Consider the following 26232-nt stretch of genomic DNA (forward strand, 5'->3'; position numbering starts at 1 on the left):
GAGGCGGTGTCGCGCGGTTGCGTTGCGCAACGCCGAGTAATCGTCGCTCTTGAGCCGATCAAATTGCGGAGAAGCTTTTGTCTCCGTTTCCTCCTCCTTCTCCTCTCTCCATACGTGTGTGCGTGCGTCTCCGTGAGGTAAAAAATTCCACGGGAATCGGATCGGCTCGAATCGGCGAATTCCGAGGGATCGGCTGCTATCGGATTTGCATTGTAGGCGATCAATCATCCGCACAGATTCGACCGCCGGGGAAAGTACTTGCACGCGAAATGGAACGCGGCCGCGCGAGCAAACGCGAGGATCGAAACGACACAGAAAGCTGTACGAAGAAATCTGCGATCTCCACAGACACGCCGTCGTCTCCGGCAGCTCCGCTGACTGAGGCTGCTTCCATTTTGCTTCGCTGTCACATCGCGTTCTAATATTTCTCGCACGCGACAACGACGACGACGACGACGACGACGACGACGACGATGACAACGACGACGACGACACAGTCGTCGAAAAGACACGTCAAAATATTCGTCACAAGAACCGCTCGCGGCGTCGTGCGATTCCTCCTTCGAGCGAATCGATAGAGCTTCAAGGAAGCCTTGCGCCACTTGGCTTTACCCTTTCCGCGTTAGTCGTGTTAAATCGCCACGTCGAACCATCCAGGGCGCGATGCGACATTTGACAGGGAAAAAAGCACGCGAGGAGAAAACGAAGCGCTTGAATCAAATGGACGGGCTGACACGGACTCGGCTGAGGGAAACGGAATTTCCGGTTCCTGCGAGCTGAATTCGCTTTCCTCGCTCTTGAGAAAGAGAGAGAGAGAGAGAGAGAGAGAGAAAGGGAGAGAGAGAGAGAGAGAGAGAGAAAGAGAATTCTGGTTCTTTCAAATTCAATTGTAAATTCGGTTGAGAGGAGCGAGAATTTTGCTTCCTTCTTGCGAAACGCGCTCGCGACTTCCGGATTTCTCATCGTCTCACCTCCCTCCTCCCCGCTGGTAACGAATCAACAATCGGGCGAGGATCACTCGTGTCGAGCGCGGGAAAACAATCAATGACGAGCGTTCGTGACGTTCGCCGCTTCTTCCTACTTATTAATCAACGCGTAATGTGCAATGCGTGACAAAGACATGAGAAATTACGCGATCTGTCGCCGAGACAAGTAATTTCCACGTGAATGGAAACGATCGTTTCTCGCGCAGAACAGTGATGTTGCCCCTCCGCGATTCCGAGCGCAAAGTGGAAGGCATTCTTGCGAGTTTCCAGTAGTTCTGAGCCTTGACCGAGCATTTTAGAAAGAAATGCTTCAGACGAAAGTTATTCAAATTAAGCGGTGGAAAGAGATAACATGATAAAAAATTGGGATTTCCATTTAAGAAAAGTTCAGTTTAACGATCAGTGGATATCTCGGCGCCATCTGTAAGCAAAATGATACAGTTTTTGTTTCGTGTCTCTCTTGAAGCCACACAACTTTCGTCTGAAACACTTTCCTCCAAAGTGCCTAGTTTTCGCGAGACATTTCGCCGTCCCGGTACTTTTCATACACCCTGTATATGTACATAAGCGACTACTCTGAATTCTTTAACGCGATTGAAATGCCGAGCGTAGAGGCGGCCGTCCCCTCCCTCCGCGCCATCCCTCTGTACCGTTGGACGCGAGGATCGATTCTGGGACACGCGAATGCTGCTTTACTTCGCGCGACAGTTGCAGAAACTCGCTCGCGCCAAACGGTCGACGCGTCGCCGCGCGGCGATTAAATGCGGGAACGCACAGTTTGCAAATGGCGAGAAGACGCTCCCCCGCACTTGCGATTCCGAAATTTTTCTCCCACTCAGACAGACCGACGTTTTTTTCGCGACGGCCACAATAGCCGACCCACTTATCGGCAGTATCGACACGTAGGCAGCGTAACGCAAAGAACAGTCACACACACACACACACACACAATGCGTTTTTCTCGTCTCTTTGTCTTCCCGATCCTGAAAGTAGCGTACATTTCACGAGAGACGAAAAGTTATCGTGTCGGGAAGAGACTGTTAGCCGACCCGAATCTCGGAGTTATCGAGATCGTCAAGGCCGCCCTTTTCACGGAGAAAGGAGGAGCAGGAGCAGCAGCGGCGGTAGAAGAAGAAAAAGAAAAAGAAGAAGAAGAAGAAGATGATGAAGAAGAAGAAGAGAAAGAAGAGGAGCAAAGGAAGAGGGAGAAGAAGATAAAGCAAGAAGAGGAAGACGAGGCTCTCGTGTTCTCCCTGCGGCCGATTCATCCTACCTTTCTTTCACGAAGCCGTGCACTGTCACGATGATCGTGCGCGCCGCGCACTTCACGCCGGTCGTTAACCTTCCGTTGTTTACGGAAGTTGCACGCCAACCGCGACTCGCCTCTCGACGATCCCGCGATCTCGCCTTTCACAGCATCCCGACGTGCGCGAAGAGCTCACGGCGGCTCGCCCTCGGACGAGCGCTTCGACGGAAGAAGAAGGAAAATGCTGAGATCACGCCTCGCGACTACTTTGACGAGCTCACACGATTGTCTTGTCCGTTTCGGGAGAGACAATGCCTAACGAGAGAGAAAGAGAGAGAGAGAGAGAGAGAGAGAGAGAGAGAGAGGAGAGAGAGAGAGAGAGAGAGAGAGAGAGAGAGAGAGAGAGAGAGAGAGAGAGAGAGAGAGAGAGAGAGAGAGAGAGATCCGCGCAGTATCGTCGCGGTGTGCAACGATCATGTGACAAAAGTATCATTAAAAGGTTGATAAAGGTTTTAATTTTTTGCGCTGGAAATTAACTGACCGATGCCCGTGACGAGATGTTTCACTTGAGATCGCTTCTATATTTTAAACATTTTAAACAGATTACGTGTAAAAAATTTATTGAGACAAAACAGAGTAAGAAAGTTTAGTATCACTTTATACCAAATGGAGTAAAAAAGTTTAGTACCGCTTTTTCTTCCGACAAATAGTTGGCGAGATGTCGCGAGCCAAATATTGGAAGAGTTACTTAAATATCTCTCAACACTGGAAGTTTTCCCTAAATATCTCAAAAAATATTAGACAAGCAAAAAAATATTTCAGGCAAAAGTTCTTCAAATGAATCGATAAAAAAAGATGATACAATAAAAAACGGAGGTTTCCATTTACGATTTTAAGGTTGACCATAATTTGATCTCTAAATTTGATCCCTAGATCAAGTTCAAGTTCACCACTAGATGCCCATTTCTAAACCCTAAAACTTTTGTATTTGACATTCTTTTCTACTAAAAACGTCATGCCTTCAAGGGCATCCGTCATTCTGGCACGTCCTGTATATACGCCCGTTGAAACACTTAAAAGATTAAAGATTTTTATTTAACGTTAATAGCTTGTTTTATGCACTTGGCAAATTTTTATCGAAATAAATTTTTGTGCTATTATTATTCCACTTTAATATCGTGTGCAGGCTCAAATTAACCATTTTAATTGCTTTAATTGTTACAGCACGTCATTTCAGCATAAAAAGTTAAACCCTTAAACCCTTAGCTGTCAATGACGGAAATAACCGGAAGAAGAGACTATATGCCATCGCGATTCGTCATCGCGTTCCTTCTGTCCATCTTTCATGCCGCATTTTCTGACTCCGTAATCTCGTAACTTCTCGTAATTTTATCATTTTTCTTTCCGCGGATATTTCCGTTATTAACGGCTGAGGGGTTAATAGCGTCAACCGCCGTCGAAACATCGCCGCGGGGCGAACAATGCGCTCTTCGTCGCATCGCGACCGACGAACAAACGCGACGCTACCGCCTGCAGACGGGAAGAAAAAGAGGAAAGAGCGCGACAATCGCTTATTCTCGCGAATGAGCGGCGGGATTGCTCCCGCGCGACTCGTCTCTCGCAAGAGCACACGCTGTGCGATCTGGCGGTAAACAAATTTGCGCGATCGCCTCTCCCCCTCTCTCCTCGCGGCAATTAGTCAATTAGCGCAATTATAGACGAGGCGACCGGGCCGTCGACATCGACGTCAACATCACCCATATCGACGCCGACGCCGCCGCGACGCGGCGCGGCCGTACGTATGTATGCACATGTCATTAGCTCTTCGATCCTTCGAAAAGGATGACGCACGACGAAGAGATGTTAGATTGGGCGACGACTCGCTCGTCTGCCGACAAAGACGATGAAATCCTCCCCCGGGAAGAAAGGAAACGACTCAACGATACGGTTCAACGAGACGACAATATTTCACACGACAGCAGAATATTTCGCGCGTCGCACGCACACGCAGCAGATACAAATTCGTGGAAAGATTTGTGTCGAAAGAAAAAGAAGATGTTAAAATATATTCCTTATCGGCAGAATAATCGCGCAACGCGACCGAAGAAAGAGGACAGATGAGAAAAACAAGCGACTATTGACGAATAAACGATGAGATTACTTTCGCAAGAATTTACACTGACGATATCGCCGTAAGAGATAAAAGAGAGCGCGCGATCGATTAGGTTATTAAAATCAAGTCGTTTTGTTTTTATAAGTAGAATGTAAAATAAATATAAGGTGTTCGGAGCTACTTTTTTATCATTCGTCTGAAGCCTATATTTAGTTTAATTAGGTTCGGTTTGATCAAGTTTGATTGCGAATCGGGAGAGAGCCGTTAACTGTGACATGTATAATTATAAATTTGGCTGTTTGCACGAAAAATACTGATCTTCTTACAGCTTGTTTCATTGATCATTAGAAAAGAGATCGTCGTTCATGATGCAACAGTACCTCCAAACACTCAGTGCAAGAAAAGAACGAAAGAAGAAGAAGAAATGAAAAAAATATCTCTCACTTACCCGACGTTTCCGCTCTTGCACAAAGTCGATCCTGCGCACCCACACCTCCTCCGTGGAGTCGTAATCCAGAGTGCTGCTGCTGCTCGCTTGGCTCTTCATCTCGATCAGACTACTGTCGAAGAATCTCTTATCAAGATGAGGACTCGGCAGCGGGCTGGTTCTCGAGAAGGTCATGCTGGTGGAGTACGTGGGAGGATCGGTAGCGGGGAAGGTCATGCCCGGGCCGGTGGTGTGCCGCCTCCTCAGAGGTGGCTTCGTCGCGGAGGTTGGCGACGTCACCGTCGACGTGGTGAACCTGCCGGAGGACGTAGCCGTTGACGCGGACGTCGCGACCGTCGTCGTCGCGACCGAAGTCGTGCTGGTTGTCATCGACGACGACGACGACGACAACGACGACGACGTCGTCGTCGTCGTCGTCGTCGTCGTCGTCGTCATCATCGTCGTCGTCGTCGTCGTCATCGTCGTCGTCGTCGTCGTCATCGTCGTTGTTGTTGTTGTCGCCGCCGTCGACGTGGTTGACAACGGCGATGGTGGTTTCGCTTCCGAGACGCTGGACGTCACCATGGACTTCTCATCGATCTTCTCCGAGCTGGAATTCTCCGAAGGCGACGGGCTCGAGGCTTTCGACGTCTTGGAGGAGACGCTGTCAGCCTTCTCGGCTTGCGACGTCTTCGTCACGTCCCTCTTGTTGTCGACGCTCGAGTTGTCGGTATTTTTCCCTGAAAAAGTCATCGCGCGCATTTGCATTCTTGTTGCTTTCCGCGTGGCGTTCGTTATGCGATTTGTTATGCGCGCCGAGGTGCACCAAGGTCGAGGAGCGACACAAAGGCGCGTCTGTGACCCCGTTGTGAACGTTGGAAAATTCGCATCGATGCGAATAAGAATTGCGTCGCTCAAGGTCTCTTTCTATCTCTCTCTCTTGCTTTCGCTCCCGCGCGTGAAACGAGCGTCGAAAAAGCGTTCGTTTTTATCGCCGGTGACGCGACAATGACGACGAAAGTCCCGGTGCAATCGCACAGCCGACAAGCGCGAGACTATCGCGAGAACGTCAATTTACAATGAAAAGCGGAGGCGCGCGTCTACGCGAATATAAACACGTGATTCTTCACGCACGTCGTGACGCAACGAGGAGGCCTTATCGCCATTATTTTTGACGCCGCGATACTCGCCACGTGCGTCGCGCGCGGGGACGAAGAAGCAGGAGGAGGATTCCAGAGACAGGTTCAGGTTCATGCGCGCGTTTCCTCGCATTCCGAGCAAACAATTGTTAGGGCCATCCTCATGAGAAGCATAAAGCCCCCCGATAAGGCTGAAAGAAAGATGCTTTGAAAAGGGATGGAAAAGGCTCATTATTACCACATCAGATCCGTTCCGAGATGGATCTTTCCGAGAACCCTATTAATTTTTCTACTCAGGATCGTCCTGTGTTCCGTAGCGGGGGACACACGTCTTATAAATACACCTAAGCGCGCGCGATCGTTACCTAAGTGGAGTGACTTTTCGCACCGCGCGTTGCCAAACGCACCGCCGCGCTAATCTTAGATCTCATTGGCCGAGCTGCTCGTAATAGCCGATATTTCGCAAGCCCATGCCTCTCCTCGTAATTGTCCGCGCGCGCGAGCCGCGAGATAAGAAAACGGAGCGCGTTCCCCCACCTTCCTCGGTCTCGTATTCGTCCTCTTCCCGGCACTCCGACAGTCTCCTGCCCCAAGGATACGGACTGTGTGTCTGGTTCCGCGACGGCAATCTGTTGACGTGCGACAGGAAGTAGTGCTGGAAGAAACTGTCGACGCCGTCCGAGTCCTCCCCGGAGGACTGCAGCATGTCCTTGAGCGCCGCCAGGGAGGTGATAGTGTTGTAGTTGATCGCCGAGACCAGGTCGTCCTCGATATCGCTGTCGTCCGTGGTGTCCTCATTTTTGCACTCTTTCGACTCATCCTTGGTCTTCTCCGCCTGCGCTGTCGTCGTCGTCGTCGTGGTCGTCGTATTCTCCGTCGGCTTAGACGGCTCGGTCTTGTCTTCCGAGCTCGTCTCCGACTCGTCGTCGGAGGTGCTGGTGGACGTGGAGTCGCTGGACGACTCCTCCTCTTTCTTGCCGCCGCTCCTCGTCTCGTCCTTGCGCTCCTCCTCGTCACCTACGGACGCCTTGCTCTTCTCGTCCTCCTCGTCAACCTCATCGTCGTCGGCCGACGATGACAACGTTTTTAGCTCCTTCATCTTGCCGTCCGCGCTGATCTCCAGCTTGTCCAGGTTCGCGCTCTTCCTCCGTGGGGTCTCCCGCTCGTCCTCCGCTTTCATTTTCCGCTCCACATTCTTCTGCCCGGTCGTGTCGTCCTCCCGCTTCCTGTTGTCGTTGCTCACGTCGCACTCGTCCGATTCGTTCTGCTTATCGCCGCCGGAACTCTCCATCGGGGAACCTGAAAGGGAGCATCGAATTATCGCTCTCTCGCTCAGCGTTCTTTTTCGATCGCCCGCGCCAAGCCGGGCTCGCCTCAGATGAAAGAGAGAGAGAGAGAGAGAGAGAGAAAGAGAGAAAGAGAAAGAAAGAAAAGGCTTTGCAAGCCGCGCTCCTTCCTTTCTCCCCACGTACGTCGCTCTCGTGCGCGCGTTCCGACGTATATACCCCGTGTACGCCTATAGCGGTATGCGCATATAGCATGCATATACGGAGCGTGACTGTAGAGGCGATTCGCGACGGTCACGAAATAGAGAGCGCGTACGTACTCGTCACTTATACCGCAATGCGCCAGTGACGCGCCTATCCTCGTAACAACGTGTTATCTCTCGCGATTCCCTCCTCGCGAGCACATCAGCCGGCCGTGCAAAAGGAGAAAAGAGAGAAGAAGCGAAAGGGAAAGAACGCGTGCACGGCACGACACGACGGGCACGACGATCGAGTAACAAGCGAGCCGACAAGGAGCCGCATCCTCGAGGGGAGTAGCGTGCGCTCCGCTATATGTAAGAGAGAGAGAGAGAGAGAGAGAGAGAGAGAGAGAGAGAGAGAGAGAGAGAGAGAGAGAGAGAGAGAGAGAGACAGAAAGAGACATGAGTCACGCAGCAGCAGACGCGGTGTGTATCGCGCGCCACATAGACGCGAGATCACAACGACGAAGAGGAACGGCGAAGCGAGTCCCTCTGGCCGGCCGCCAGTTAGTCGAGCTCCGCTCTTCGCATCCGCGAGTACTTGTTTACCGCGTGCTAGAAGAGCGCGTGACGTAAAACACTATTCGGCGGGCTCGCGAACCGATCGGCACGACGCGGCCGGAGCCCCGAGAAAGAGAGAGAGAGGGAGAGAGAGCGACACGGCTCTCCGCCTCGCGGAGGGGCTCTTTCTCTCGCGCGCGAAGACAGCACGTGAGGATGCGGGAACAAAGCCGAGAAAAAACGCGGCTGCGATAAATTTGCCACCGGAAAGATCGCCGCCACCGCCGCCGCGTTTCTGCCCCTCGATTTTATTACGTGCATCACAGGTCTCTGCAGACTTCGGTTCTCGCGTCTCTCCCTCCTCCTCTCTCTTTCTTACGCTTCTTTCTCCGTTCGCGCTAAAACAATCATACGCGTACGAATTAACGCGAGCGATTTCGATTACCGAGACGTACAACTTGGTGACCGACGAAAGGGTCTTATCTCCGACGAAAAAGTACAGCGAGGAAATTTACCGTCGTATTTGTCTTATCGTGCGTCACGCGGCACGAAATCCCACGATTGGATACGAATTCGAGCACGGTGCGTAAAAATGTGTAATCCGCTGCCGGGATCGTTACGGTGACAATTATTACCGTGATGTGTACTCCACGTTACATCCGTCCGATATGACGTAACTTTCTCTCTCTCTCTCTCTCTCTCTCTCTCTCTCTCTCTCTCTGCATCTTTGTCTCTTTTCCCGTAAAACCCGCTAACGATCGAGTCACTTCCACTCGATACACGACAGAAAGGAGCGCGTACACTCGTCGGCAAAACTCACGCGTGCGTTCGCGCACGAAAGGCGCGTTGTTTTCAAACCCGGAGCGCGCATCCTTCGAGCTCCTCGAGGAGTTCTCGTGCTGTATTTTTAAAAATACACGCTCGCGCCTATAATTACTCCAGCATGCGGCTATTCTGTGCGCGTCGTACTGAGAGTGTCTTACTTTAATTATAAACGTTCGAGCGAGCGGCTACGCGAGCGAAAGCACTCGCTTCATCTACAACGGCCGGCAAAGGAGGCAGAAGGAAGGAAAAAAAAAAGAAACAGAGAATGAAAGAAAGAAACCCGAGGAGAGACGCGAGATCGCCCTTCGCTTTGGGATTCGATCAACAGGTGTTTTCAAATACGATCTCCCGGCGTCTCGCGCGCGACTTTCGCGAACGTTTGTACGCGCGGTAACGCACCTAAGGAGTTTACGAAGCGTTCACGCGTGCACGTCCTTTACGGAACACGCGGTGTGCTGGCGCACCGTGTCGGCATTGAAAACAAACAGCTGATTCGAGAGACCGTCGTACTCGCAGAGCCGCACCTCGCTGAATAATCACGCCCCCCTCCCTCCCGCTCCCGTTTATATAATTTCATCCGCGCGCTGGGGAATATCGAAGATCCGCCATTCTCTCAGCCATGCGCCCTCCTTCGGAGGGTCGTCTCGTTCTTTCTAGGAATGAACGATGTTCGAAAATACATCGATGTTTAAAATATCGATTAATGAAAAAAAAATTGAAATGACCGATTATTTTCTAAAAAAAAAAAAAAATCGATTTATCGATTAACTGATTAAATTTGCAAAGTAAACATTTAAATTGGTTAGCACCGGATTAAACGCTGCTAGGAGTGCGTATTTGCTTCGGAAACGTATTTGAAAAACGACATTACAAAAATCCTATATTTAAAAAACATAAAAATCGGCTGCCGATGTTGAGAAAAAAATCATCAAACCTCGATTGAGTAAAAATAAAATCATCTGAAAACATCGATTAATTGAAAAAAAAAAAAAAACAAGAAAAAACTATCGCAACTTTGACATTGAGCCTCTTCGGGAAAAATCTATTCAAGGCTATCAACACATTTCAGGGTATCTTCAGGGCAAAATTCGTGTTAACGGAGCGTAGGTGGTTTTCCGAAGTGAATCTACCCGACGTTCAACGAGAGAGCAGAACCGATCGCTGCTGCATACGGCGGGTCGGGGTGACGAAGGGAAAAAGTATACATTATTTTTCTTGGCTCGTCGCTTTCGTTGCGATTACGCAAACGGCACAAGCATGGACGGCAAGCAAGGGCGAAAAAGGAGGGGCTGCGAAACAAGTACGGCGCTGTAATAAACGCGCGAGCACGCACACACACACACACACACACACACACACACATTTATACCGATCCGTAATAAAGCGCGTGTAAAACATCGCTGATGCTTCGCCTTATGACCTACCGCCACTGAACAGTGCGCTCGACTTTAGCGTAACTACGATCAATTTCCGCGATAAGACTATACGCTATGTACACCGAGCAGCCTGTTGCCGATCGCTGGCATTTACACCAGCCACTCATTTTGTAATACAAAAATGGCGCGAGAGCAGAAGCGTGCGTAAAGGGGACAATTAACGACGCATGCGAAGTTGTCGCATGCGTCAAGACAGTCGATCGCGTCAAGGTAGGTAGGCGCAAAATTGTAACACAGACAACGCGGTGCAACAGCGAGCTCGACGCTCGCAGTGAAGAAGGGAAAAAAAAATCGAGTAAAAAACCGAGTCTCAGGGCTGCGCGGGTTCTCTCGCGCGGACTGCGAGCGAGCGAGCGAGCGAAGTTACGGAGAAGTCGGGTCGGATCGAGAGCCTGCCTTCATGTGGGGACTTGAGCCTGACAAAATCTAGTCGAAGATACGAGATGATTAGCGAGATGAACTGCGCGCGTAGAGCTGCGCGCACACGGGGCGTAGATATTGTTTTCGACTGTCGCGAGATTAATTGCGTAACGTGTGTATGTATGTTTGTTTGTACGTGCAGCGTGAGACGGGTAGGATTACGGGATGCCCGAGGAAGTAACACGCGTGCAATTTCGTCGCTCGCTCGAGCAATGCGCGCGCGACCGATTCGAAGTATTCGAAAGAACCTTGGTCTAATAAATGTCGAGGCTATTGTGCTGCTGGTCTGAGCACGAGTCAGGCGCGAATGCCTGCAACGAGGAAGAGAGAGAGAGAGAGAGAGAGAGAGAGAGCTCGGTCTCGAATTTCGTCCGGCCATCGCGCTCGCGCGCTCGCAGCGGTTTTGTAAATCGCGCGGACGATCAAATGGCCGAGGCTCGAGGCTCGAGCGATCTATCTTCGCTCGAGCGCGTGACGATCACTGGTAAGCACGTGCTCCACGATCAATTATCGTTCACAAGTGAGTAAAACGGCCGCGTCGAGCGGCGGAGGAACACCCCGCGCGAAGAATCCGCAGCAGCAGGCCGTTCTTTCAGCCTCTTAGCCTCTTATTATGAGCGGACATTAGGATTGCTTCATTGTGCGCGATGCATTATTTATTCCACGTTATTCCACGTTCCGTCGAAGCGGTACAATTTGTCACAGCTGGTAGCTTTGCGTTAATGTCTAGAAAGAAGTTCGTACGATTCGAAAATATTAATAAATTTGTACTGAATGTTAGAGCTATTATGCCCCTCCCCCCCCCCGTTCACTGTGCACTTTTCGGTCTCAGCATCGGCCGCGTATGAGACAAACTTCGTACTATTGCAACAACTCTACCGAGAACTTCGAGCCGCTTATAGAGACGCGTGTGATCTCATCGTTGGCATCTTTTTCAAGCGGAAAAGCTGGAGCGAGCAAACGAGCGAGCGAACGAGAAAGAGAGAGAGAGAGAGAGAGAGAGAGAGAAGAGGCACGTTCTTTCGTTGTACCGCCGTAGCGGACACGACGATGTGACAAACTAACGTGCAAGTGCAATTCTTAATAGAAATTCCACTTGAGCAATTCCCGATACAAATTCCCACGAGTAAACGTGCAGTCCGTGCAAATTCCGTCTTGACCCGAACAATGCCGAGTCGGAATCCCGACTCGCCGAAGACTGCGCCAACAACGGCGGAATCGCGAGTCGAGGAAATTTCCTCCTCGTCGATCACCGGGAACAAACAATCGCTACCGCCACGGCGCTATGAACAGTATGAACACGTCCGAAGAAATCGACCGTTTGACACACACGCGAGCTGCAGCTCGGTGCATAGAAAGAGAGAGAGAGAGAGAGAGAGAGAGAGAGAGATATATAAAACGCGAGATCGATCGATCACGTGCGAGTATCTCGCAGCGCTAAAGGACGCGAGTTTCGCTGTGGCCCCCCTCTCTCACTCTCTCTCTTTCTCTCTCGCGCGCGCGCGCGCACGCGACGACGCCTTGCCAAAAGTTTCCACGGAGGATGAGACTTTATCGAGGATGACGACGGCAGCTCGATCCCCGCACGCTCGACGGAGGATTTCCCCGTCGCCACGTTGTCTGCCGCGGCTTCAACGACGCCGGTCGAGCGGTGCTTCCTCCCCCCCCCGCGAGAGCGATATCGCCGCCAAGTCACGCCGCGTTGCGCAAATGTCGCTTTTAAGGGGAGAACCGCGCGCGGCATTTACACGCACTCGCGTTTGCTTTTTAACGCCCGCTGGGTGAAAGGAGAGCGCACTCGCCGCACGCACACACCTCTCTTTGTCTTCGCCAGGGTAAATTGACTCAGGAGAGGACAATATTTTTCGCCCGGCCTTCCTCCCCCCTTCGGCGCGCGGACCGATGCACCTCGCCTTTTGTCCGCGGCGGGTGTGCTGCTAACAAGAGCACATGTGGCAGCGACATCCTTCTATCTTTCTTCTACTCTCTTCCGCCCCCCCCTCTTTCTCTCTCTCTCTCTCTCTCTCTCACGCGCGCGCGCGCGCGTGCAAGATCGCTGGTCGAGCGAAATAAGAATAAGAAGCACACGCAATATTCTTCCGCGTGCGTATCTTACATGTTAACTGCACACGTTGTTTCGACGCTTCCGAGAACTCCTTCTCGCCGCTCTCTTGTCTCACAATCGCGACTAATTGGCCGATATCCTCGACCTCGTGGCATTTATCGAAGCGACCGGCGAGTTTCCGGGAACAATCCCGGAAGTCTGGTCTGTCACTCACATGCAACCAACAACACATCGTTCTATATTACTCGTCTTCACGATAGACGAGCGTTTCTCTCCCACTCTCCTCTCTCGCCTCATGAGAAGATAACGCAAGATCTTCCTGTTCCGGAATCGGTTTCGGGAACTTTGGTTTTAGCTGTAGGGTTGACAGGCCTTCAACCAATTTAGATACGTTCCGTAATTGACTCGGCTGATGAATTATCAAGATAGTAAATAATAAAAAATCTATCCGTTTCTCTGCCTAATACCGCAAAATTAAAACCAAGCTCGTGAACAGAGATACTAGATAGGTTCGAACGTTCAAGCGTGATCAATTACGGAGCGCATCCAAGCACAAACTTTTATATTATACACTAGACCAATAACTGGTCTCTTTAACACGTCCCCTAAAAGTATGTATTAAAATTTCGTGCATGCGCGTTGCAAGGTCCCGAGAGAAATGTAACTGCACCGTACAGGTATTTTTGCTCCAGAAAACATTAATATTTAATAACAGTATCCAATATTTTATATTTCCTCTTCCAATGTCAATTCATTCAATGACACATTTAATGTTCACATAAATATTAAATATTGGACAAATATTAACATTTTCTGAAATAAAAATGCCTGTGCGGTGCAGCAGTTACGTTCGTACTTTCGGGACCCTGCAATGCACATTTGCGCACGATTCTATGTTTCTATATAAGGCTTTTACACATGAAAACTATATAATGGAAGTTCTCAGTCCAGCTTATATACAGAAGTCTGCACATCCGAGTCCGACTTTGAGGTCCCCCTAGCAACTCTGTAAAAAAAAAAGTTTCCAAAACTGACTTCGAAGTAGGCCTAATTTCCGCACAAACTTTTATGAGGATCAGAGTCTTTTTACTGTCACCCTCCCCCCATGCCCTCATTGAACGACTTCCGCAGACTTCGCAGGCTGCGCGACGCGCGAGGAAACGTTCGCGGTTTCACGGCGGATAATAAAACGCGCGCGTCGACCGCGATATCGTTCGCGTGTACGCAGACGGCGTTATCGCGACTTCGCGTTATTACCGCCACATCGTCGCGCCGCGCCGTCGTCTCGAATCTCGAATGTAATCACGACGGCGATTACGCTCCGTCGGCGATCGCGACGGTTTCGCGCCATGTGTTTCCAATAAATTAGACCGATCGCGACGGTCGGCGGCGATCTCGAGATACGATCGCTCCCCACCGGATGCGTCCGCGACTTGTTCTTTTTTTTCTTTTTTATCGTAATCGCTCGTGAGAGTGCACTCTTTTATTATCAGCTGCGCGCGATAAAATACGACGGTAAGTCTCGACGGTGACTCTCACTCTCTCGCGAGCCTCTTCGCGTGGAAACTGACCCAGCGCGGCGCTTCGAAAGTCACGAAAGTCACGACAATGTCCGCGGCCGAAGGTTAACGCTGTTTATATTTGCGTTATCGAGAGAGGTGTGTTATCGGGAGAGGTGTGTTTAAAGGGCTGCTTGCGCGCAGCCGAGAATGCCCGTCGAATTGTTATCTCGCGTGATTGTTTGGCTGCGTTTGTTCAGTTGCGTTACTTCGGCGGGGCTGCAGCGGGGAAAAATGTTTGGTTGGATGAACCCCAATTGTCTGCTGAAATATGGACGATTCAGAAATTCCAGCTGAAAGCACGATAAAGTTCTGTTCAAGTTCACGAGGAATCTTGATGATATAGAGACGAGATTCCATAACTTCAATCGAAATTCTTTTCTGTATCGCTCACATTTCATCGGAGAGGATTGTTCCGTTCAAGCAAGCATTTTCCTGCATATATAAGCAGCAAGTACTCTTCAGGTTCTCAAAAGCTAAAGTTGCGAAATTCACCGAGCAACACAGTCGATTATCCCGCTTACAGTTGGAGGATAAACCACCACGGTGGTTAAGAGTTCTGTTCACGTACAAATCTTGATGATTTAGACTGATTTAATTCCGACAACTTTGATCGGAATTTTTGTGTCGTTCATGTTTCACCGGAGAAGATTGCTCCACTCAAGCAAACAAGTATAGCGAATACTCTTCAGGCTTTCAAAGGCTAAAATCTCAGGCCCATAACGCACACGTGAACGTATCAAGCAGGAAGCGGAATTGATCGAACAACACAGTCAATTATTCCGCTTGTTGAAGCGGAAGTTGAAGAATAATTCACAGTGTGGTTGACTAATCTTTATGATCTCCTCGGATCTACATGACCCGAAAAGAAATTTAACTCCTTAAAGGCTACCGTGAATGAAAGTTCACCCCATGCGAATTTTTGATCTCACTACAAAAAAGTAACTATACTGACGATACAAATTTTATAGGTATCTATTTGTATACTAACAGTAACGATATATTGTGATAAAGTAGATCAATTCTCGTGTACACTTTGCTATAATAAATGCACTAACAAGAAAAGTTAGCTTGGGATGATGGTAACTTTTAAAAGTTAACTCCACATGCATATTATATATTTTATATCTAATTGTCAGTACTCTTTTTTTCATGGACTTTGCTTAGGTGGAGTATATACGAAAACAAAGGTTAGGTCAGGTTATAAATGGAGTATATACGAAAACAAGGTTATAAAGTATAGAATACTAATAATTAGATGAAAAAAAATTAATGTCCAGTTAAATTTCTTTTCGGGTCGTACAGACCCGAGGAGAACACAAGGGTTAAAATTCCACACAAAAATTCCACACAAAGTTATTGGAGTACAGAGTAGTAACAATTCGAACCATTCGAATATTCATCTCGAAAAAAATCGATTCTTTCCACGATTTTCAATCCACCGTATCTATTTGTTTTCAAATAGAGACCGTGCGTCGTACATGATTCTTATCAAGAGAATGCGACTCTACTCGAGGCGAAGGCAAGATGACGTAGCCCCGAGTGAAAAGAAAGAAACATTTCAAAGCTACGTAAGCGGTACAATATGTCGTAAATATTTGTGAAATGGAGCAGCCCTTAACGCGTTATCGAATGAAGGTGTACTCACGTCGAGGGCGGAATCGAACGCTCGAGCGTGGCGGACGATGATGGTGGGACGAAGGAGATCGAAATAACACGAAAACAACACATCCGTAAAACCAACGATCGAACACTCGCTCCGACGACTCGCTAATAAAGACGCTGGCTCAAGTTAGGTTAGGTTAGGTGAGGAAAGCGTCATCATTTCCCTGCGTGTTGGCAGGCCACGCGAGCCGCGAGGCGGCCACGTGTTACGATAATTAAGCGAAGTAATCGATAACCCAACGCGAATCAACACACCAGCAACCGATGTCGCCGCCGCCGCCGCAAAATAACGTAACGTCAACGGCGGCGGAAAAAATAGAGCAGAAAGGACGAGACGCAGCCGGTAGAAAGGAACGAGTCAACGTACGAAAGCGAGCGTGACGCTCCGTATTTATAAGCGCGCACGTATACGCAAACGCACACACGTACACCCCTGCGAGGATTGTTAGAGGGGTGCAGACTTACCTTAATTCCGGAGCGTGATCGCGAATCCTACCCACGAATCCTCCACGACAGCGGCGGCGGCGGCGGCGGCGGCGGCGGCAGCGTCGTCGTCGTCGTCAATTCATAAATCGATCTCGCTCGTCTCTCTTATCTCGTGTGTCGCGAAGGCGCGTAACTCTCCCTCCCTCCCTTCCTCCCTCGCGCTCTCTCTCTCTCTCTCTCTCCCTCTCTCTCTTTCTCTCTCTCTCTTCTTCTAGACAACCGGCGCGGTGGCAGGACTCCCGGCAGTTTGATAATACAAGAAAACGGCACGACAGGAAGTTCGCCGCGGCGCGTTATCTCAGCACGAATCACTGCAAGAATGATATACCGGTCGCTTCGGGCTGGCCCGTCGCGCCGCCGATCGATCGATTCTCTCGCACTCGCGCTCGATTCGCACACGTAGCGCGGCGCACGCGGAGGAGGTTAGGTCGCGCGGCTTGCGATGAGCACGAAACGACGAAGAGACGCTGCGCGATTTCGGCAGCACGCGCCGTCGACTCCGAGCCGCAGCAGTGTGCGTCTCTCCCGCGTGGCTTTCCCGGCTGCCTCTCTCTCCTCTCCTCCCTCTCTCACTCTCTTTCCCTCTGTCGCGCGACTCCGCGCGACCGTCGTCTTTTCCGGCGGTTTGCCCGTCGCTGGCGATATCGACCGGCCGCCGGGTCCTTCGGCGGCGAATTCGCGCGAACTTGACCTCCCGCGGCGGAGATGAAGCGCGGCGACGAGAAACGTCCGCGAGGAACAGCGACGTATGTAAATCTCGCAGGCCACGTTCTCTCACTCGAGCATTACTGTTACGCGGCGCGGCACTCGAAAAACACCATAGCCTCTAACCCTTTTGCGGAACGAGCATGTCGCGTGTCTCCGTCCTCTTCCTCCTCCACCTCCTTCACCTCCTCCAGCCGATGACGAGGCGTTCGCGCGGCGAGGAGGCCGACACCGCGCGACAAGAGAAACGGGAACTCGGCTCTCTCGGAGCCGACCATTCACTCTCAGCCACTCACTCACGGAGACGGATATATAAACTTCCTACCTTTCGGAAGCTATGGTGACGCGCTATTATAGGCCATGACGCCGCCGGCACACATCCTCCTTGCAGCACCGGCGAGCGCCGACTGTCCGTACTGTCGTCGTCCCGCGCGCTTTCGCGGCCAGCATCTAAGTCGAGAGCGTACCAGCGACGGGCGACCAGCTGACCGTCGTGAAGCCCGTGCCGAGCTGGCCGTGGCCCGTGGCAGCGACAGCGGCAGCAGCGACGGCGGCGACGGCAGCGGCGGTGCTCCCCCGTGCTGCTTCTCCTTCGAGTCGGCAGCTATCACCGGCGAGAGTACGTGTCCGTGCCGCGACGATGCGATTATGTTGACACACCCGAAACGCGGTCAGCACGCTGCATCCGGTGAGGGAAGGCAGCAGCGGCCGAGCCGGAGCACGCGCGAAATGCCACCCCGCTGGAGAACCGCGCGCGCGCGCGGGCTATCCGGGGAATCGAGCAGGAAAAAGGGACCAAACCGGAAAGGAGAGGCGCCGACGAGTCGACGAGCCGACCTCCGTCGTCACTCTGTATCGCTGCCGTCGTGCGCAACAGCAGCACGCGATGTCCGCCGCGTTCGCCCGACGGCGCCACCAAGCTGGCCGCTCGACCGCGAGACGGTTCTTACCGGCGACGCGAGGCGGTCGCGCGCGCGTCTTTGCGCCGTCGATAATGTCGCGCGCGGCTCGGCTCGGTCGTTGCTGATTGGTGTTCACGTTCACCGTCGATATTTTACAATTGTATTTGATTTTCTAAGAAACGACGTTATTTCCCGATACTCGATGCTGTCCGAACGTTTTCGAGAACGACAGGTAGATGTTTAACGGCAAAACTGCAAGGTGTCGAATAAGTGAAAACAAAACGAAGAACGAACTTAACCTGTAACCCGGTTTGAACAATAATGGCAAACGGTTGGGAAGATTAAGAGACGAGAGGAAAGTATGATAAAGAGATGCTGATATTTGTTTCAACCGACATCCAAAGTTCAACGATGTTTCTGAAATTTCTTTTTTTTCTCGGGACATGATAGAGCGGATTACCGGTTTATCGCTCTCAGATAAGAGGTTAATTCGCCTCGATTAATCAGCTACACCTCACGTGCTTTCTCTCCTACTCGCTCTCGAGTGTCGAATATATGTCTGTTTCAGTGAAAGTGACAGGCAGTGCTGCTGACACGTTTACAAATACGATATGTCGCTGGATCATGTTCCTTGCGGCCACAATATAGTTCTAATACTTCACCGTTATTACATCAGTCGCGGTGCTGCACTGCTTATGGATGATCGCATGTGCCATATGTTTATATGTGAGTATTGAACTTCATATGATCGTGTACATGCATTTTTTTCTTATTCTGTGTGTACATATAGCCGTTTTATTAATATGGAAACATTAAATGAATAATGTACATTTTTATAAGGAATATTATATATTTTTATTTTATTATGTCATTGAATATTGAAGCTATTGCGTAACATTATTGTATTTCTTCAGTTTTTACTTCCACAAAAATATATGAAATGCTTTTTGCAGCTTTTTCAAATATAATATAATACATTATATTTAAAAGTTTAAAAAGTCAATAATATACTGACAAAATGTGTGGAATCTGGGCACTGTTTGGCTTGGACACAGAACCACTGACTTGCATTTATGGGAATTTCGACAAGATATCCCATCGTGGTCCAGAAGCTTTCAAGATAGAATTTGATATCAGAGTCAAGGTATATATATATATATTTAGATTGGAAATATTTGTATTATATATATATATATATTAATTTTTATTTTGCAGAATGGGTATCTGGGATTTCATAGACTGACAATTGTTGATGGTTTGTATGGAATGCAACCAATGAGAATCTGCAAATATCCACATTTGTTTCTTCTGTGCAATGGAGAGATATATAACTGGGAAAAAGTAACATATTTACTATTTAATGTTTAATATACATGTATCATATATTAAAAAAAATATCACATTTGATATTGCAGATAGGAAAACAATATGGCTTTGAATACACTACCAAGTGCGATGTAGAAGTCATCATGCATTTATATGCTCATGGAGGTGCTGACTATGTTGCTCGATCCTTAGATGGTGTATTTGCATTTTGCTTAATGGATATTGAGAAAAGAAAAATTCTGATTGGCAGAGATCCATATGGTGTAAGGCCATTATTTAGATTACGTTCAGATGATGGTCAATTGGTCATTTGTTCAGAAAGCAAGGTATTGAGGACTTTCATCAGTCTCTTACAGTTATAAATATAAAATTTTAGCAAACTTTTATTTGCTACTGTGACAAATTTTAGGGTCTGATGGCTATATCAAAACGTATAAAAGGCAAATCAATTCTAGAACCATTTCCTCCAGGTCATTATGAAGAATACTCGATTTTAAATGATGGTCGTACAAAGTTTCTGAAAAGCGTCAATTATCATAAACCTAGCGACAAACCTTCTTTTCAAGCATATATTCCTTGGAGTGGTAAGCGCATGAAATTACAATAGTTATAAGCCGAAGGTACATCGATATAACAATTTATATTTTACAGCTTTGAGCCCAAAAGACATCCACGGCAATATCCAAAAGTTACTTTCGGCAGCTGTGGAGAAACGACTAATGAGCGATAGACGAATTGGGTGTCTACTGTCGGGTGGACTAGATTCCAGTTTGGTTGCAGCTTTATTAACGAAGCTAGCAAAAGAACATAATCTACCGTACAAAATACAAAGCTTTGCAATAGGTATGGGAGACGGTCCGGATATCATTGCTGCCAGACAGGTTAGTCGTACATTTATATTTATACACGTATTTGCTTTATCTCTCTTTATCAATAATGATGCAGCTGGGGCTGTAAACTTGAATTTCTTATGCGACAGGTTGCGGAATACATCGGAACCGAACATCACGAAATTATTTTTACACAGCAGGATGTAATGGATGTTTTAGACAAAGTTATTTACTCCCTAGAAACATATGATATCACCACTATTCGAGCCTCGATTGGGTAATACAAATATTCATTTAATGAACATCTAATTAATAATTTTCAAATTATTCAATATTACAAATTTAAGAGAGTAAAGTAACTTATTTTAATTAAGAAAAGATCCCGATTTCATTTTATTTTTTATTTGGTTTGATTTTATTTTATTGTCAATTTATTATTATTTATTATACTGTCAATAGTACACAGTACTACATTCTTTACTCTTCAGAATGTACATCCTCTCGAGATATATAAAACAAAATACCGAGACAACTGTGATCTTCAGTGGGGAAGGTGCGGATGAAGTAGCGCAAGGCTACATTTACTTCAGAGACGCGCCTAACGCAGCAGACGCACACAATGAATCTCTTAGATTACTAAAAGATATTTATCTGTATGATGGTTTGAGAGCAGACAGAACGACCAGTGCCTTCAGTTTAGAGCTTAGAGTTCCGTTCTTGGATCTTCAGTTCACCAACTATTATTTATCATTGGACGCTGGTAGTAGACAGCCTCAAGGTGAAGAAATAGCAATTAATAGCAATGTGTTACAAACACGATAGATGTCACAGATTAGATTTTACTGCTCGCATAATGAAAAACATTAATGTGATACAAACAAGAATCATTTTTATGTGTGTACAGACGGAGTCGAAAAACACTTGTTAAGATCTGCATTTGATGGAACTGATTTACTACCTGCCAATATACTCTGGAGACACAAAGAAGCTTTCAGCGATGGCGTTGCTTCTATTAAAAAGTCTCTGTTTCAAATAATTCAGGAGATTATAGAGGATCGTGTTCAGGATAAAGATTTGGAAGAAGCCTGTGTTAAATATCCTCACTGCACACCAAAGACAAAAGAAGCGCTCTATTATAGGTAATATGAATGCTTTATTCAACAAAAGTAATTGAAGTGGCCGATACGTATAATTTCCGTTTTAATTGTCTAGAGATGTCTTTGAGTCACATTATGGAGGACAGGCGGAAAGTTTCACGCCTTACTTCTGGATGCCACGTTGGGTGAAGGGTGTCACTGATCCATCCGCAAGATTTATTGCTCATTATGCCGCAGACTCCGATAAGAAAATCGAAGTGAAAGTGGCTTAGTAAATACATCACTGCAAGATTTACTTCATATTAGATCTACTTCATTAAGATATAAATAAAACTGCCTTACATGTACGTTGGATGTTGAGGAATATTCGCTTCATGTTTGTGCATCCTTGTAATATAAGATAAATGATTGATTTCCCAAGGTATTTATAATTTCTTTTTATCAAAACTATCAGTGATTAAGCTATTTTTGTTTCGCGCTTATGACGATAACGACAATATCTTCTACCGGATCTGCCGTTAGGATGTAAAACATTGAAAGACGATGTTAAGAGTTTCATTTAGTGTAAAATTAATTAAGAAAGAAAGCAATTAGAATTGCAAAAAGTAATTAATGTACCCCTGGTGGGACTCGAACCCACAATCCCCGGTTTAGGAGACCGATGCCTTATCCATTAGGCCACAGGGGCTGTTAGTGAAGATCGCTCATATGCTGAATTATATGCTACTTACACTACAGTTGTTTGATATTAGATAATTTTATGACTTTTAAGTATGCCAAGCTGGATTATAGAATCAGTTTCTCTTAGTGATATTTTCTTCAATTCCAAATGGAATGGATAAGTACCTAAATATGAGAGCGAATATAAAATAAAAATAAAGTGTAGAGAGTGCAGCTAAACACGAACACATTTTATGTTCCTCGCTTTAGAGAAAGATGGCAGCCTACTTGCACTGGGTTGTCAATTAAAAAAATCACTACTTCCTGCAGGATGCATTTCAAGGAAAGTGTTTGAACATTTGGATAATCGTGCATGTAATTGATTTATAATTTACAGTAAGTACTTGCTAGAAACATACATTTATTTTTACATATTGCATTAAGTGCAAATATAAAAATTGCTTAACATCTTCATAGGAATAACTAATGAAAATGACTGATTTTTTCTCCCTTCATTTTCCTCCTCCTAACAGATGATATCAACAAGATACGTGTCATTTTTATCCGGAATAATAATAGCCTCTTTAACATGGGCATTCAGTCTATATCTTTATTCGAGATTGTCACAAAATACCATCACTGCCAGTCCCACAATGTTAGTACCTGGCGTATCTAGTCAAGCGCTCAAGGAATCATTATTCAAGCATAGGGACAAGAGTGAGAAGAATATCATGTTACGTGATAATGTTGTCGTCGCCCGCAGTGAGAAGCAAACAATGATTGGTAAGAAAATCTACAATTTAAAGGGCAATAAAGATTACCAGAACAACGACTTGCTCCCGCAGCAACTGCAACCTGTTCCAGTAAAACCTGCGGTTACATTGGACCAAGGTGTTACAGTGTTGATGTCTTGTCCTAAACTCATTAAACAATCAAAATAAAGTATATAACTGATCAAATATTTCAACAGGTTTGGATGAATTGGGAATGGTAAAGAATCTAGATGATCAGCGAAAGAGAGATGAGGGATACAAAAATTATTCATTTAATGTTCTGATATCAGACAATCTTGGTGTGCTAAGAACTCTACCAGACACGAGACACAAATTGTGCCGAGCACGAAAATATCCCACCAATTTGCCAAATGCCAGTATAATCATATGTTTTTACAACGAGCACTACATGACATTACTGCGATCGTTGCATTCCATAATTGACAAGACGCCAACGTCACTACTACATGAAATTATCTTAGTGAATGATTACAGCGATAGCAATATATTGCACGAGAAGATAAAAGTATACATTACAAACAACTTTGACGCTAAAGTGCAATTTTTCAAGACTGACAAGAGAGAAGGTTTAATCAGAGCACGAGTGTTTGGTGCGAGGAAAGCAACTGGCGATGTTTTGATTTTCTTGGACAGTCATATAGAGGTCAATGAAGTATGGATAGAGCCACTTCTCTCAAGAATCGCTCACTCGAAAACTATCGTAGCTATGCCGGTAATCGATATTATAAACGCGGACACGTTTCAATATACAGGCAGCCCACTGGTGAGAGGTGGCTTTAACTGGGGTCTTCATTTTAAATGGGACAATTTGCCAATTGGGACACTGAAACAAGAAGATGATTTTGTAAAGCCTATCAAGTGAGATGATATTTCTATAAATTTTGATATATCAATACATAAGTATATAAAAATCATAAATATATTCGGGCATGCGAGTAGATTTTCGTGATTGTTATAATTACTTTTTACAAACAGGTCGCCGACAATGGCCGGAGGGTTGTTCGCTATCGATAGAGAATACTTTACAAAGATTGGAGAATATGATACCGGTATGGATGTTTGGGGTGGGGAGAATCTTGAGATATCGTTCCGAGTAAGAGTCAACTATTTTCGTTCTCCTTTCGAGACATGTCTCATCAGGATACAGTGTGTTTCTTTCTTTTTTTTTCTTTTTTTTTCAGATATGGATGTGCGGCGGTAATATCGAGCTCATTCCTTGTTCACGGGTGGGCCATGTCTTCAGGAGACGACGACCGTACGGCTCGGACGACCCACAGGATACCATGTTGAAGAATTCCTTGCGCGTCGCCCATGTGTGGTTGGACGAGTATAAGGATTATTTTCTGAGAAACGTTAGGAAAATCGATTTCGGCGATATCTCGGAACGGCAGGCGTTGCGGCAGAGGTTGAAATGCAAGACTTTCGGTTGGTACTTAAAGGTGGTTTATCCTGAACTGACATTGCCGGATGATACGGAAAGACGACTGAAGGATAAGTGGTCGAAACTTGACCAAAGGCCGGTGCAGCCGTGGCACTCAAGGAAGAGAAATTATACCGATCAGTACCAAATTAGACTTTCAAATTCTGCACTTTGCATACAGAGTGAAAAGGACATCAAGACTAAAGGCTCCAGACTTATTCTGATGCCGTGCTTAAGAATTAAATCACAGGTGGATATTTTTGCCAATTATTATGATAAAAGTGATGATTTTTATCAAAGGAAGAACATTTTTATATACTGATCCTCTTGTGAATAATAAACTATATTCCACAGATGTGGTATGAGACTGATAAGAATGAACTGGTACTTGGACAAATGCTCTGCCTGGAGGGAGCAGAGAAGACTCCAAAACTTGGAAAGTGTCATGAAATGGGTGGAAGTCAAGACTGGCGTCATAAGCGCATCGTAAGACTTTCCATTGATGTATTTAAATTAGACTCTTCATATTTCAGCTTTTGAATTCGGGTTGAGTATTATTTTCTTTTCACAGGACGAAATGTTGTCTCAAAAAGTTTCTTGACACGAATCAATTATTGTCTATTGGAATAACTATATGAGATGAATAGTTGTACTAATAATTTCAAATTAATCTTTCTTTTTTAACAGAGTGGTACACCTATATACAATATGGCGGCTGGGACTTGTTTAGGGGCAATGCGTGACATAAGAAATGCTCAAATCGTCATGGACCTTTGCACAAAATCGAACGCTTCATTGATAACTTGGGATCTCATCCGATCGAAGGTTCCCTCTAAAGAGATTAGATGACGTCGGAAGAAAGGCCGTAAAAATAGAAAAAAGAATTACGAAGACTGGCTTGGGAGGAAATGGTAGGCTCTATAATAAACTGTATATACTCGACAAATATTTATAATCGGAAGTAGAAAATTTCACACGTCGAGTCTTGAAATAATTTTAATAGAAAATAAGTGAAAGGCTCCCATGACTTTTCAGCAAGGCTTTAAAACAGTTGAAAGTATTGTAATTGTATAAGAAAGAAATGTTGAATCTCTTCAATCTAGTGTATATATGCACTGTAGAGGACCTCCCATTTTGTATTTTTGTCACTTCTCTACGCTATTATAAACTTATACAGATATAAGTTTTATATTTATATATATATATATATCTGATAATTTGAAACAATAATAATCTACGTATATTATATATTGTTGTAAAACGTGATAAAAGAACAAAGTATGCTCAGCAATGTCTAGTAGAATCATTATTTATAAATTGTTTGTATCGATATAATTTGACGTTGAAATTGTTTTTGTAAAATATATTTATTACAAATATTACAATATTGTTTCTTTTGACGTGCAACATATTTGTATCCTTATATTTACATTGTGTATGATGGTTTTGTGAACTTTTAAAATTGCATTCGGTAGTACTCGTCGAGACAAAGAAAATGACACCTTTCTACGCGACTTTCTACGACCACCGAAAGTGCCTGAAAAAATTGTTTACATTTAATACATCATAAACGTAGCTAAAGCAATCGGTATTATCATTGCTCTTCAATTACCTCCGGACCCCTTTAGGTGATACGAAAATTTACCCAGGGCTATCAGTCTTTATATTACTTCGTCGGTAGCTAAGTTAAAAGCGGCCCCAGAGAGGAAGCTGAGAGCGGCCAACACGGCGTTTTCGGCGACACCGATTTTTCGCACTGGAAATGGGCGCCGTCTGCATCCATTTTGAGAGGAGAACTACGTGGCTACATCCACTTTTAGGTCTTGGTGGTAAAATCTGCATGTGGTGGAAGTCCGTGTTACATCCCCTTTCAAGCGGTTTATGTCCGTGCTGCAACCATAATTGCTATCTCTATGCCAGACAATAGGCCTGTTCGTTTTGTCTGCACTGCTGAACTGGTGCAACAAGTTGAAGTGAGAAAATCTACGTTTGTTTCATTTTAACTTAATGCACTAATTCAGCAGTACAGACAAAACGAACAGGCCTTATGCCCGAAAGTCTAAAAAGAGCGGGGGGGGAGCAGGAAAAATAAAAGCACATATTAT

The 26232-nt window shown here is 46.4% G+C and overlaps 3 protein-coding genes and 1 non-coding gene across 9 annotated transcripts in view; 2 read left to right on the forward strand and 2 right to left on the reverse strand.

The window, feature by feature from the left end:
* SNF4Agamma (SNF4/AMP-activated protein kinase gamma subunit) overlaps window positions 1-17955 on the reverse strand; it is a 64651-nt gene extending 46696 nt beyond the window's left edge. Inside the window, exons 1-3 of one of the 3 annotated variants that reach the window (XM_011148686.3) lie at window positions 17424-17955; window positions 6449-7210; window positions 4794-5512 (exon numbers count right to left, since the gene is read on the reverse strand). In XM_011148686.3, the coding sequence (XP_011146988.2) occupies window positions 4794-5512; window positions 6449-7202 (1473 nt within the window). In that variant the 5' untranslated portion in view covers window positions 7203-7210; window positions 17424-17955. Of the gene's footprint in view, window positions 1-4793; window positions 5513-6448; window positions 7211-12734; window positions 12931-16372; window positions 17392-17423 lie in introns of those variants that run through there. The other 2 variants (XM_011148687.3, XM_011148688.3) reach the window with 2 other exon arrangements.
* Window positions 17956-18102: 147 nt separating this feature from the next.
* On the forward strand, window positions 18103-21690 carry AsnS (asparagine synthetase). 3 transcript variants are annotated; one of them, XM_011148690.3, is made up of 11 exons: window positions 18103-18359; window positions 18569-18726; window positions 18954-19144; window positions 19216-19341; window positions 19416-19652; window positions 19736-19910; window positions 19978-20207; window positions 20306-20433; window positions 20645-20934; window positions 21061-21295; window positions 21369-21690. In XM_011148690.3, the coding sequence occupies exons 3-11, from the start codon at window positions 19019-19021 to the stop codon at window positions 21523-21525; spliced, it is 1704 nt and encodes a 567-aa protein (XP_011146992.1). In that variant the 5' UTR covers window positions 18103-18359; window positions 18569-18726; window positions 18954-19018; the 3' UTR covers window positions 21526-21690. The 3 variants fall into 3 exon arrangements, with proteins under 3 accessions (XP_011146992.1, XP_025158179.1, XP_011146991.1); XM_025302394.1 differs by having other exon boundaries at window positions 18103-18232; XM_011148689.3 differs by having other exon boundaries at window positions 18103-18726.
* Window positions 21691-21868: 178 nt separating this feature from the next.
* TRNAR-CCU (transfer RNA arginine (anticodon CCU)) lies at window positions 21869-21941 on the reverse strand. Its single transcript has one exon. It is a non-coding gene; the product is annotated as a tRNA-Arg (tRNA).
* A 214-nt stretch (window positions 21942-22155) lies between these two features.
* Pgant35A (polypeptide N-acetylgalactosaminyltransferase 35A) lies at window positions 22156-25305 on the forward strand. 2 transcript variants are annotated; one of them, XM_011148691.3, is made up of 7 exons: window positions 22156-22309; window positions 22447-22804; window positions 22884-23565; window positions 23683-23800; window positions 23889-24377; window positions 24482-24613; window positions 24815-25305. In XM_011148691.3, the coding sequence occupies exons 2-7, from the start codon at window positions 22447-22449 to the stop codon at window positions 24974-24976; spliced, it is 1941 nt and encodes a 646-aa protein (XP_011146993.1). In that variant the 5' UTR covers window positions 22156-22309; the 3' UTR covers window positions 24977-25305. The 2 variants fall into 2 exon arrangements, with proteins under 2 accessions (XP_011146993.1, XP_011146994.1); XM_011148692.3 differs by having other exon boundaries at window positions 22172-22309; window positions 22447-22696.
* Window positions 25306-26232: the final 927 nt, after the last annotated feature.

Source organism: Harpegnathos saltator, unplaced genomic scaffold, assembly GCF_003227715.2.
Source record: "Harpegnathos saltator strain DR-91 unplaced genomic scaffold, Hsal_v8.6 scaffold49, whole genome shotgun sequence".
Taxonomy (NCBI): Eukaryota; Metazoa; Arthropoda; class Insecta; order Hymenoptera; family Formicidae; genus Harpegnathos; species Harpegnathos saltator.